The sequence below is a fragment of the Acomys russatus genome, chromosome 20, assembly GCF_903995435.1.
Source record: "Acomys russatus chromosome 20, mAcoRus1.1, whole genome shotgun sequence".
Taxonomy (NCBI): domain Eukaryota; kingdom Metazoa; phylum Chordata; class Mammalia; order Rodentia; family Muridae; genus Acomys; species Acomys russatus.
The window spans coordinates 66,436,350-66,450,918 of NC_067156.1; the positions used below are offsets into that span (position 1 = coordinate 66,436,350).

Here is a 14,569-nt window from a genome sequence, read left to right on the forward strand (position 1 = left end):
ATCTGAAGCATTAGGCTCCACCCTTCTGGATTTTCAGAGTACACACTGTTTTAGATGCACACAGAAATTTGCCTCACTAACTTGAGCCCTCCTGCTCCCCTCTCTACATGCAACTGATAGTTTTCCCTCTTGTAAATAAGTGTAGAATCAGTAAAGTACTACTTTTGCCCATTTTGCTAGTCTCAGTAAGATCTCTGTGCCCTTGTCTCAGAAGATAAACCTTACAAACACTAACAGAATACTTAGTGCTTGAGAAATTGCCATCTAGAAGCCATCTGACAAGGCTGCGAAGTCACTGTACCTTTGAGGCCTGTTCCCTTTACCGAGGGTAAAGACGTAAGTGTGGACCTACCTGACTTCAGACAGGATGTGTCTATGAATATCAAACAGCAGGTTCCTAGGCCCAGGCGCTGGGGTATCTGCCACAAAGCTCAGCAACATGTACCCACTCTCTCAGCACTGGTGTTGTCTGATGGTTAAGGGGGCGCATAGAATGCTCAAGGGCATGCCACAGGAGAGCTGCAATCAAAAATCTTACTCCAAGTCTCCAGGGTATGAAGGAGAATGAAGAAACCCCACCAATGATCTGGTGCTGTGGCCGAGAGCATCAGCAACTTGCCGTTCTGAAGAAGGCATGCAGATATGAAGAGAGCCCTGCCTAGAGGAGAGCCTGGCACCTGACCACAGCGCCTCTCTTCCAACCCAAGACAATGACGCTGTAAGCTACAAATGATCTAATATGCCAAGGTTAATTTTCAATTTACAGTGAAAGGTTACTATTACACTGTGACCCGCAAATTGCATCTTTCCGTGAATACCCTATCATCTCACAGTACCCCACTGCAGTCAAGACCAACCAGGCTTTCTATATTTGGTGACTCACATCTGTTTATTATTTCGTTTATGCCTGGCTTCACGGCTCCTCTGAGTTGGCAGCTTATAACAAAATTCAGTTTAGCTCCTTACACCCAGCCAGGCATTCCACCCCAGGACCACTCATCTATATCCAGTCAAGCCCACAAAGGGGTTAAGTTTTCCACAAACAGATACTTTAAATACTGTCCAGTGTAACCCGCTTGGTATCGGGCAGAATTCTTTTGATAATACAGTTATACAAGTGACTACAGAGGAAACTGCCTTGCAGGAGAACCTCAGTGTTCACTGTCATCTAGGCTGATCTTTTCCCTAACAGAAAAATCCAGCTGCCCTCTCTCAGGGGTGCAGAGCCCACCCTCAGCAGCTCCCAGCTCCAGGCTGAGCTTGGAACCCTGGTGCAGTTCCTGGAGAACTGCATAGGAAAGGAGGTCTCCAGTGAATTTTTTTAAGGACCTTATCTGATGACATTAAATACTGAAATAAAAGCAAAGAAGTGTTCAGAGGCACTGGAAGCTAGATTCTGTCTTCCTCCTACAGGTTCAAACAATTAAGCGCACATACTGAGGGGACTTGGGTGAGGCTCACTTATAGAATATTTGCCTCACACCAGTAAAGTGAAAATGTACACCCTTTAAAAAAGACTGCTTTAGGAAAGCATGCCAGCATGCTCCACAGAAAAAGGTCATGTTATCAGGCGTGTTTGTCAGGTTCAGGGGCTGTGGTCCGCTTCAGGTTTCACCTTGGATCCCTGGAGAAATGACTGATTCCAAAACTAGAGGAAACTACATATAAAATGTGACTGCAGCATCTCGTTACATACAGAAAACAAGGCACTGCTTAAATATGGAAAGTAGCACTGAGGGGATTAAACCCCAAGGATAAAACAAGTATCCAGAAATCCACTGTGAGGAGACGGTTGACTCAAAAACCACCAGGAGAGCACAGGGGCCTCTCTCATGCAAAAGCGTATATACGGGTCTTTCACCCTCAAGGAGGGGAACATATTCCCCTTTGACACAGGCTGTGCATGGAAGCTTCCAGACCAGGAATACAGGTGTTTGGGTTCTTGTTTGTTTGTTTGTTGTTGTTTGTCCTGGAAATCACTAAATAGACTAAATTGGCCTCAAACTTGCAGAGATTCTCCGGCCTCTACTTCGCAGATGCTGAGATTAAAGGTGTGCACCATCACACCCTGCTGACCGAGAACACAGTGTACTGCTCAGAATGGTTACTAAGTGTGTTGGCCTTTCCTATAGTCACTTCACGGTAATGGTGTAGGTGGTTTTCTGCCCCGTAGTGCTCAGCCCCTGGAACTTGATCTGAACTCTCCTATGTAGGGGACTCCAGGCTCACTGCACACCCCAGCACCTGGAGCTCAGTGTGTTTCTCCCTAACACTTTCTGGTAGACAGGTAGAGGCCCTGGGGATCACGGTCCTCAAGCCCGCTGTCCTTGTGACACTGAGATATGGCTAAAATGGGGAACAAAGGTCTCAGCATGAGTAGCTGTAGCTATGGGGGAAGAGGTAAGGCCCTAGCTCCTGCTTTTCCAGGTCTGCCAGCTGTCTCCTGAATGCTCTTCATAGCTTTATAGCAAAGCAAAGAGCTCTCTGGCTGTTTTGTAAAAAAGTTGGGGATCCATCAAAGACTAGAAAGTAAAGGAAGACCTACCTTAGCACAGTAGTATTCGCATCTTCTTCTAGAGATGTACAGAAGTGTAAGAATATGATATTTTTGTCTATATGATTAACTCAAAATATGAATAAAAAAAGGAGACAGCTCAAGAAGCCTGAGGAGCATTTACTATATGGTGGCTTATGCTTCTGGGATGTGAGGCTCTCAGGTTCAGGGGAGGAGAGGGAGGTGAGTGTCTTCCTACCCACTTCTCTCTTATCTGGGATGGAACCTAGGTCCATGCCCATGCTAGGCAAATGCTTTACTATCGTGGCCCCTGCAGCTTCTTGCCCTGTTTCCTTTAGATGCTATCATGGATGCAGAGGCAACGGAAGAATGCATTCCTCAACCAGCACTGTCTAATGATACTGTGTAGCCAATGCATCAGTCGAGTCTATTTAATAAGGCAATTCTGTAGGTGATGAAGTAAGTCAGGAGTAGGTTATCAAATACTCCTTTTGTGTATCTGTATTAAATGGAATTAATTGCTGCCTGGCATTATAACAAGAAATAACCTCTGAGATATTTTTCTCTGAGATGTAAAATGATAATCTAGAAGTAAAAGGCTCCGTATATTTCAAATGACTATTTTTATGACTACTGAGTTTTCAGAAATTTCTAATACATAATGTGACTATTGATAATAATTCAAAGGCAAGAATAATTAAAATGAGAATATACAAAAATGTACCAGTGAGAGCCTGAATGAAATTCCTCTATAGGCCACTTAGCACCCACTAAACAGCTGTCACAGGCAGCTCATCTGCACGCTTACATTTTCCCAAGCTAAGTAACCAGTATAGGCAAGTATGCCCCAGGGCTACACCATGCGGGAGGAAGTAAAGCACAGGGCAAGATTTTATCAATCCCTTTCTCTATAATTCCATTATCCAGAAATTTCTGTGCCACTCTTCTTGAAATGCTTGGCAGAAATTTCCTTTATTCTATTAGCAATTATGCACACACAGCTGCCAGCTGTACCCTTAGAGTACATATTTTACCATGTACTTTATAAATCATAATTTAATCATTGACATCTCATCATTTTTGATTGTGGTTATTACAATCATTGTTATAATTTAATAGAATTATTAACTTAAAATGCAATTTGATCATCTGGAAAAAGTGCTAATCAATAATCACAGACAGGCTATGCAGTATTTATTCTCTATTGGTCTTGAAGGTCACAGAGTGAAGGCTTTGTGTCACTGACAATGATTTGCTCCTCACAAATATATTGACAAAACACCACAATTAGTCTTGCTTCAATAGGCACACACAATAAAATGAATTAAAAAAAATACAGCACTCCACATACATTAGATCTTTTGTAAACCCAAGCGCAATGCTATTAAGAACATATTGTTCCCTTATTTTAAAATCCTGCTTGTGATTTGTCATTAATTTTAGCTGACTCTTGCACATAAATGGTCAAGCAAGGCAAAGAACTGTATTTTGAAATACTATTTGAGCACAGAACTTACTGACATGAGGGAATGTACCCATATGTGGGAAAGTATGCTACTAATAAATAGCTAGTTTAGAGGAATAAGCTATTATGAAAAATCACAGCCAGTCAATCTTTGGGTCCACAATCTTTGGGATCACTTGTGTTGATGACTTCTGCACTGATCCTGAGCTCATGTTCTCTTCTGACTCTTATGGCTGAGGTCAGGCTAGATCCCTGAACTGCACTGGCCATGCAGTTAGAAAATGAAGAAGCTGGATTTTTATTCTGTGAAGGAATTTTTATGGAGCATTTAACATTGTTCAGCTTGAGTTTGCTATTCTGAGGCCGTAGACACAAATCACAGGCAAGCAGAATTTCCCTCTCTCTTAGAGAAAATGAAATATTGATCACTTATCATAAGAAACAACGACCAGGGTGTAAATAGGTTCCACCACATACACACAAAGTCGGCTGTTTATTCTCAGACATCACTATCACTTTTAGACCTTCCAGTCGACATAAGCATGAAGCAAATGACATCACTGCAAATACTTATTATGTGCGCCTAACAGGACCTTTATGAAATGAAAGCCCCCCCCTAAGAATCTACTATTTATAGATTAAAAGCTCATCCATGTAATAGTTCTGGTACAGAAAAGATCCCCATTCAGAAAAATGAAAATCAAGGCAGCTTATACTACAACGAACAGCAACTGGCTCAGAAACTCAAAAATGGGGGCACTCCACCAATCACATTCATCCCATGAATAATATGAAATTGTCCTGTGAACTGATGGGGGTAATCACATGACAGCATGATGCCCAAAGTGCAGGACCCTCTGTTTTTTAAGTTTTCATGTAGGGGTAACTGTTAGAGCCACGGATGCATAGAATTATGAGAATATAGTGCTAACAGGACTGAACAAAACTAGTTAAGTCTCTTAAATGATAACACTGCTTATTAACCATGGATATTGTAATAGGTCAGCACTGAGGTTAAACAGAAAACATCAATTGAACCATTTCCCTAAATAAAGCTCCAGGGTGCAATATTCTGAGCACTTTATTCAATAAAAGATGCTTTTACAATGGTACTTTGGTGATTGGGAAACATTGCTATCATCTGTCAAGCTAACGGCAGCAAAGTTCAATACGCCAAACAAGGGGCTATTTGGATGCCTTTCCTGGGGCTCTGGGATCTGCACACACCGCATCAATACTACACTTTAAAAACCACGATGAACCTCATTGTTTTTGTTTTCAGGTTTAAAATGTGTGTTACATATCTTTTTACATATTACTCATTGTGCCTTTAATCACTGTCAAATTTCCATACAAGTCAAAAAAGTAAAGTGTAAGGTTAGCAGTTTCGTTGTTATAATTTCTCTGAATTCTTAAAAGTCTTCAAATCAACGAAATGTTTTCAATGGTGAATTTCTAACAATTTACAGTTTTCTATGTACTTTAAAAAATGTACACTTCTTTTGGTAGGCAACAAAGTGAGTATGTAAGATAGTATGTTTGTGAACTTCAAATGAGAATTTCTTTGGAAAACCTCTGGTCTAGGCTTCTAATACTATGACAAGGAAATTCCTTCTCAACATGTGATCATATGGAATTGCTGAGGAGCTCTGGAATGCTACCGTAGCAAAAAAGTGTTTCAGCCTCTCTGAGAAAAAACACACAGCCGTCTTTTCTCCTTTCACAAAGCAGTTACATCTGTCCTATTCTGTCTCAAAACCTCGAGGGCCAAGAAGACAGTAATTTCCAAGTGACACAGATCTTACCTACATACCTTGGCACTCTGACATCTCCAGACGGCTGGGAATGTTGAACTGCGCATCTAGGTTCCCTACCAACACACACACATATACAGACACACATACCAGTTTGGTATACTGTGATGGTTTCAAAAGATGTACAGTTAAATGCTGGCCAACATACTCTATGAGAGATAGTGGGGCAATGGTGGAGGGACACTAAGTAAAGTAGTGTATACTACAGGCCAGGTAAGCAAAGGATGGAGCTCATTTCCCTAGGTTCCCCCCACCCCCACCCCTTTTACCAACATGGGATTTTATTCTGGAGCTTCTTGAATATCACCAACAGCTCACCTAATTCTGATTTTTATACTATGTCAGTATTATTCCTTTTCTTATTTGGGTAGGGGTGATAGGGACTCACTTCGTAGCTCTGCTTGGCCTGAAACTCACTATGTAGAACAGGCTAGCGTCAAACTTAGGACTCTCTCTGCCACTACCTCTTGAGTGCTGGATTAAGGGTGTGTGTTATGAGCCCAGAGACCCCAGTGTTTTCTAGAACAAAGTTTTATTATATACCAACAGGCACATATTTGAGGGTGCTGAATGTAGCCTTGCCAACCCCTAAGACTTGATCCCATTTGAACTTTTAAGCATTTTTAGACCACTTGTCCTATAAACAACTTCCAGACAAGCATACCCTTCCTCCTCCCTCCACCTGACAGAGTAACTCTGCTCCTGACTCATCTTGGAGTCCACAAGGTCCACACTGAGAGAACGCCACAGTGTATAGACAAGGGCAACTGTGGTAGTTACTGTGCTGCACCTGTTGCCAAAACATGCAACATCAATAACCTGAATGGAGATTTATTTTGTCTTCCAGTTTCAGAGGGTTTATCCATGGGTGTTTGGCCTCATGAGCTTGGCCTGGACATCATGGCAGTGGGAGAGTGTGATGTTGTATTTCGTGGTGGGACAGGAAGAGAGTGAGAGACTGCAAGGAGACAGCAGCAAGCTACTCACAATTACCTTGTTCTTTCACCAAGATTTTACCTCCTAAAGTTTCCAGAATTTCTCAAAATACACCATCAGCTGGGGACCTGGCATTCAGTGTACAAGGCTGCAGGGGGCATTTTTAATTTAAAGCATAACACTCCTCCCCTGAGCCCAAAAGCTCAAGCCATCTCTTACGGCCACTTAGTCCATGTTAGAGATGTCACTAGAGCTTAATAGCTCCAACGTTGTTCCAAGTCCAACTCCAGAGACCTCGTGATACTCAAGATAATCTGAGCTATGAACCCGTATCAATAAAAAGAAATACACTTCCAACATAATGGCACACAGTAAACGCTCCCACCCGAAAGGGAGGAAGAGGACCAAGACAAGACCTAAACTCAGCAGTATCAAACCCTTCACAGCCATGGCTGGCATTTAGGTCACATGGTAGCATCAGTCCCAAAGGGTCAAGGCAGCCCTAGTCCAATGGCCTTGCTCTTTGCAGGTCACATGACCTGTCGAGTTTGGCCTGGCTTCTATCGGCAGCTTCCCTCAGCAAGGACCCTCCATGCTGGACATCTTCAAGTTACCGGGGATTTCTACTGCATCTTACCACGCCCCTCAGAGCGCCATGCCTTGCTTTCTTTGTGGCCATCCACAGGAATCCTAACTTCGTCACATACTGCCTCGTCTAGCAGATTTTGGCTTAGAAGAAATTTCTATTACTCTGTAACTGTCACATTCTACATGCATGGCAGGCAAACCAGTACTGTCCAGACAATACCAAGTCCTACTTGCTGACTTGGCAGAATCTAGGTCTCAGAGGATTGCTACAGAAACTCTGAGTGTCTGTAGCTGAACCCAGGAAACTCTGATTCAGGTGGCCTGTGAGAGCAGTCACCACAGTGGCTCTCTTTCTCAAGGGAAACTCTTTCAAGTGAGTTTATAGCATTAAGCTGCAGATCCAGTGATGGGTGGATCAATTCCTGAGATCCCTCACAGCACCTTGCTAACTGTCCAAGTGTACAGTGCTTAGCTGTCTTTAACAATTCTGAGCTCTCAAACAACCACATCATCTTCGTCTGAAACTTGCAAGGAGCTCTATTGTCGAGCGCATGTTTTTCAAGCTCTCCTGCTCTGCTCTTGCTTCTAATCCTGACTATAAACCTGCACAAGAGCAGCCATCAATAGCCATGCTGCAGCATGAATGCCACACTGTCTTGAAATTCTCTACCACATTAGTCTATTACTTTTAAATCTAGCCTTACTCAAGGTCTCAGGACACAGGCAAGGTATACACAGTGTTTTCCAGAATGCAAGACGAATCATATCTAGCTTCCAGCACAGTCCTCACTCGCACACAAGTGCTCGGAGCCTGGCTCATGAGCCACATCCCCTTTGGTATTTTCATCTTCTGATCTTCCACCAGAACTATCCATCAGGCTCTTCTTAGATACTTTAACCTTTTTCTAGTCTCACTCTATAAGTTTCAGACTCCTCCCTAAACTAGCCTCAAAGGATCAGGTCCACAAGCCTGCTTCTCTGACACCACCTTCCAATTAGTGTGGCTGTAATGACAACAGTAACTACAGAATATGCCGGACAAGTTAAAAGCAAAGATGTATTTCAGCTTACGGATCCATAAGGCTCAGTCCATGGGTGGCTTGGTCTCATGAGCCTGGGCAGAAAATGACAGTGGAGGATCTTCTTTACCTCACACCAGACAAGAAAGGGACAGAGAGAGGATACCCTGAAGGACTCAGCCCCAATGGCCTACTTCCTCTTCAGGTATCTCAAAATATCACCAACAGCCATGGACCAAGAGTTCAATACAAGTACCCATGAGAAACATGTCACATTCAAACTAGAACATTATTCTTCTGAGTAGGGAGAGAGGCTTGCAGAGCAGACTCAACTGGGAGCCATGCAGAGCCACCAGAAGCTCAGAATTGTCCTAGAACATAGTGATGACCAGGGAAGTAGATTTGTGCTTAAGGGGCACAGAAGTGCAACTGCTTGAACTCTGCTTTGCTCAGCCTTTAGAGGTAACTAGTGAAGGCGAATTGTAACAGTAGCAAGATTACTGAAAAATTTCAGAGTAATATAACAGTATCTAGACAAAAGTACAAGGATCATTGCTTCAGTCCATAGGGGTAATATTTTCAAAGAAAAAAAGGTTTGGAAAATCTACCTGATGTGCATTATGGTCAAGACCATCACCGACCCTGTCCTTCACCAAGAGAGGGGTCCCAATTTCCCAATAAGACACAACCAGCCTAGGCTGTTAGTACTCCATCACAGTTAACTGCCATGAAGAGGAAGAAACAACAAGTATAGCCATTCTGCTTTGAGAAACATACACATGATACCAAGAGGCTTCTGCTTGAGAGCAGCTGAAAAGAAAAGGCTTCTTCCAAGCCTGGTGGGGCCTCCATGCATCTGCAGACAGCAGGGTCCTTCACTCTCAGCATGCTTCTGTCTGTCTACCACGTTCCGCCTTCTGAAGGCTATACAGTGGTTCACTTCATTATAAGGCTCCCTTCCTCACATATGAAGTTACAAGGCATCTATCCCCTGGTTTCTTAATCAGCAAGGTTGATACAAATGTAGACACAGTGTTCCAGAGTACACAGTGCATGCCTTAACAGTCCTCAGCTGCCACCTCTCCTTGCCGCTGGTTCCTGTGCCCACCGCTTATTAACCTCTCAGGTGGGGCTTTGTTCTTTGTGGCTAAGTGTCCAGCCAGAGACCCATACTTTTTAAGCTTCTCTCTCCATTCTTGTTCTTACTGTTTTCTTGCCCTCCCCTACTCTTCATGGCCTGTCCTCTGCTCACCAATAACACTGGGGTTCTATGCCTACCTTTGTATTACTTCCAGAATCAGAATTTAGCAGCTTCCCTACCTGTCAGGAGCCATAGGACCTTGCCTGACCTGCCCCAGTGGCTGAGAGGCCGTGCTGGCTGAAAGCCACAGCTGTCTGCATACTTGAGATAATTATTCTGCCTGGCAACCACAAAGACCCAGCCTGACCTTGAGAAAGAGAACATTCGGTGTATTGAGACTTCTGTATAATCGCCCCACTCCACACCTGCTGTCCTTGGGCCTGGCCCAGAAGATTTTGTAACTTTCCACTGCATTCCTTCCCACCCCCCGCCCTTTCAGAAGCTTACTATAAATTTGGATACCCCCTTATAATAAACGGCCCTTGATAAGCAAAGTTTTCCTGGGCTCGTGTCTCTCTTTCGTCCATTCTTTATTCACAGGTCGCGACCCTCCTCGCCACTCCACGAATAACTGAACCCACGGGTCGGGAACACCTAACCATATTGGCTATGGACTTACATGATCGAATTTACAGGGTATTTGAAAAATCTAATTTATTAACAGTCTCCATAGTGGTTTGATTATTTTACATAACTGTCTAAAGTAATCTGAGGGAATATATGATATAAAATTGTATAAGCACACTCAGAATGACTGCATAAAAAATATTTACTAACGAATCTTACCAAATCCCAATGGAATAAAGTTAGAAATGACTAAGTTAACACATTTAAGGCTTATAAAAATAATTTCTATAGGTTTCTCAATTATTTATACTCCAAATCTTTTTAAAGAATAGATGTATATACATTCTACAACAACTGGAAATTTAATGTAGAAACCCAGTGACACACTGCAACACAAGAAAATACTAGACAATGAAGTACAGCAACAGGAGTAAGTTTATTTTGGGAACTAATTTGTTATATATAAAGTACGAGGTTCATTTTTCTCATTTATTTCTAGTAAAAACTGTTGAATGTAACAGTATAAAGCTAAAAGGCAAGGTCTTTAAGAATCTTCCCTTAATACCATAAGGTAACCAGCCAGCAACAGTGTGAACTTCAGAGGTCTAGGTTGTGGTTAACAAGCATCAAGCAGACTAAATCTTAGGTATTGACACAGAAGGGTCAAAAGTGAGCCCTGAAAGGCCTGAATTACGCCCAGGGGGGCACATGTACTTCAGCTAAGGTTAATTTCATTGTCCTGTGTCCTTGCCCCAGAGAAGTAACCTTTAAGCCTAGAGTCCAGGTGAAAGCAGAGATCACACAGGTTTGCACTGTGAGGAACACCCTCCTTAAACAAGAAGCTCCAAAGAAACAACTGACCTCGTCAGGGCTGGATGCCTGGTAGGTACGGTTCTCATCACTGAAGTCTTGGTCTGCTTCAGCAAACTCAGTCTCTCCAGTGACTCCAGCCCGAGCCTCATACACAGGAGTGACATTGTGACAAAGGGCGATGGCTTTCACTGCTTCATGGATTCTACTGCTGACGCTCTTCTTCACTTTAGGGGTTGAGGACTGGCTTCTTCTCAGTGGAGCAGAGCCTGGGTTGTGCCCACTTGCTTGGGAATGGACCTTTAAAACAGGGTGCCATGTAATGAGAGAATACAGAGGAAATGCTTCACACAGAAATTACTGGCATGTTTTATGAGGTAAAGCAAGCTGTCTGAGACAACAGCAGCGATGTGATCAAGGTAGGATGGTGTGCTCACCCCCTAGAAACCAAAGCAGCCAGAAGCCTAAGACTCTTCCTTGGCGATCATAGAAGCCCCTGTACACTGGCCTCGGAACTTCACTGGTTTGTAGCTAAAGAGGGTTAGACATTATAATGAGGTGTGTCCAAGAAAGCAGCTTGTCACATCTTAGGCCTATCCATGGGAAGCAACTGTCCACTGAGTGCGCCTAATCCCCATCAGCTCTAGTTATGAGTGAGCGAGCTGTCACCACCCGGTGGTGGGCTTCTGTTACCTACTTCCTACCATGGTGGGTGACAGAGGACACATCTCAACCCCACAGGACAGATAAACATTCTACAGTTAACTTCAAAGCCTCAGGACAGTACTCAGAAGAGAATAGGGTCACAGCGACTGAGAGTCACCAAGTATGAGCCTCTTCCTAGCAAGCACAGGCTGCACGAGGAAGTATCTTCTCGGTGCACCATCATGATGCCCACAGCTGCAATGGCAGCCCCCCATCTGTAGCACCTTTCATGGAGGTGCTCTAGCTGCAGAAGAGCTCAGCCTTTCCCCTTCTGAATTATGTAATGCTCACTGGTGCTTGGACAATTTAATTTCCCACAAATTCCATTAAGGAATAAGCTCTCATCCACCCTGTGTTTCCAGTGGGCAAAGACAACCAGGTTAAGAAAGATCCGTGTTACCCTGGGGTGGGCTACAGACGACCACTGCAATAACAGAACATAAACAGGCACTAACACGAGTCCCACATACAGACCCTTACTGGAAAAGCCCACAGACAGCCTCTAGGGAAAAATCTTCAAAAGCCTTAGATATAATAAGTAAACATTAACTATATGTTATATTTATATAATGATTCTTCAACTCTTCTGCTTTTAATATATCCCTGGTAAAATAATTATAATAATTATCACATCATGGATACAGGGTAGTCCAAACGCCTCCTTAAAAAACACAGGCTACAGGCTTTTGCTGTTGCCCTTGGATGCCTTGCAGAGGCTGAAGGTGGGTCCCTAGTACTGAAGACACTGCATACTTAGGACACAAGACTCGGAATTGTTTCATCTGTATTTAACCTGAAAGCTTCCCTCCCCCAGTCTAACTTCCATAGTACCAGAAACTACTTTGTGAGATGCCAAGGGATGGGAGCAATTAAAAGCCCTACCCAGCTGTGACATCTATGCACCACAGTGGCCAGCATGGCAAGAGATCTGTAAAGGTGCAACAGACATGGCACTCACATGTGGCGATCACTCAACAGGAGGGAAATCATGCCTGGCACAAGAAACCTGCAACTATCTGAAGCTAGCTGACTATGTAACCCAGGCTGGGCTGAAACTTTCAACCCTTAGAAAAGAGTCCAGCACCACACTTTGCTACACCACTGAAATTCATTAGCTATATTCAAAATCTTAGTGTTACACTTAGAGATCAGTGTAGCTATCCATCATCAAAGAAGCTTCTCTCCATTGTAAGGGACTACTACAGAAATCTCCGCTGGACACAGCGGAGTGATTAACGGATTGTGGGTACCCCAGGCCCAATGGATACAAATGCAGATAGCTCCTGAATCTCACATAAACGGAGCTGAAAAACTGCATGAGGCAGAAAACCAGAAGGGCTGCTGTGAGGCGGCATTTCTTAGAAATAGCTGCATAAACAAGACCCAAACAACGATGATCTCCGTAGAAATGCTGGGGTAGAAGGGCTAAAGTTTCACCAGGGTCCCACACCTAGACAAAGAACTACTTGCAACTAGTGACTGTGTTTATCCAGTACAAAGGACAGCCTTGAAACTATATACACACACACAACAAAAATGGGCTCAGCAGATTATATTTATACATTTGTGCATATATTTATGTGTATACACACACACATATAGCTTCCTATATCTGTAACAATAATAAAGAAAAATTGAGAGTAGAGGGGACCTTGAAAGGGGGAAAGTAATTATATTTTAATTAAAATGTATTTAAAAAATTTTTTAAATAAAATCTTTCACAAAAACTTTAAAATATTTTGGAATACAAAATATTTTGCATAAGCAGTATATATATGTATATTAATAATGAATCAGGTGGACTTAGATAGGCATAGAATATTCCATCTAAACACCAAAAAATAATTTAAAAAAATACACACTGATCAGCAGCATATGGAGGATTCTCGAAAGTAGACCATAGCTTCGGACACAAAAGAAATCTTGACAAATTCAAAATGAGTGAAGCTAACTCCACATATCCTCTTTGACCACAGTGCAAAACCTTAAAGCTGATAGAAAACACATCTCTAGTAAATACACAAACTCATGGAAATTAAAAAAGCTTATTATTGAATGATTAATGGGACAATGAAAAAAATCAAGAAATAAAATATTTTTAAAATGTTCTAGAACTAAATGGAACTAAAAATAACCGCCCCCCCCCCACTCCAATACATTTAACACAGTCCTATGAGGGCCTCAGAAATTTGGAAAAACAAGAAGAAACCAAAACTAAACATAGTAGAAGGCAAGAGGTAACAACACTCAGTAAGAAAGTAATGAAATAGAAACAAAGAAAACAATTCAAAGACTCAAGGCATCTAAGAGCTGTTTCCTTGAGAAGATAAACAAGACCGACAGACCTTTGGCCTAAGTACCCAAAAGAGATAAAGAGAGGACTCAAATTAACAGGCTCAGCGGAAAACACTACAGCGGCATCAATGGAATCTGGACTACTATGAGGGAGCACTTTATAAAAACCTGTACTCCATTAAGTTGGAAAATCTAAAAGAAATAAATGCTTCCTAAATTTGGCCAAACCACCAAAATTAAACCTAACAATCAATAACCCAAACAGAGCCATAACAAATGAGGAGACTGAAGGAGTTACAAAAAGCCTTCCAACTTAGAAAGGCCAGGCCAAATGGATTCACCGCAGATCCACCAGACCCTAAAGATTTAGAGCCAACCCTTTAAACTGCTGAACAAAAGAAGCGAGGAGGCACCCATGCTCCTCCCACACAGCTAGCTTCACTCCAGTACCAGAGCAGTCACACGGAGTCATACTATTAACTACCTACTTGAATACGCCTATAATACACATGGGTTAGTGTACATAGATTAAATGAAAATCTCCTATCTTGGCTGACAATACTCCATCCAAGAACCAAGCGGCATCTAACCAAAGTCCTAACACCCTGCATAATGAGTCCTGTTCTGAGCTGTTGGTCACAGTTGTCCAAGAAACTCTCAAAACATCCCTTGTTACACTACTGTCCTTGGTTGCCCCTGATGTAGAAGGCAAGT

The 14,569-nt window shown here is 42.7% G+C and overlaps 1 protein-coding gene across 9 annotated transcripts in view; it reads right to left on the reverse strand.

The window, feature by feature from the left end:
- Positions 1-14,569, reverse strand: part of Atp9b (ATPase phospholipid transporting 9B (putative)) — a 189,090-nt gene that overhangs the window by 31,775 nt on the left and 142,746 nt on the right. For all 9 annotated transcript variants that reach the window (XM_051163762.1, XM_051163761.1, XM_051163759.1 and 6 more), the window contains one exon: positions 10,907-11,155. In XM_051163762.1, coding sequence (XP_051019719.1) covers positions 10,907-11,155 — 249 coding nt within the window. The remainder of the gene's footprint in view (positions 1-10,906; positions 11,156-14,569) is intronic.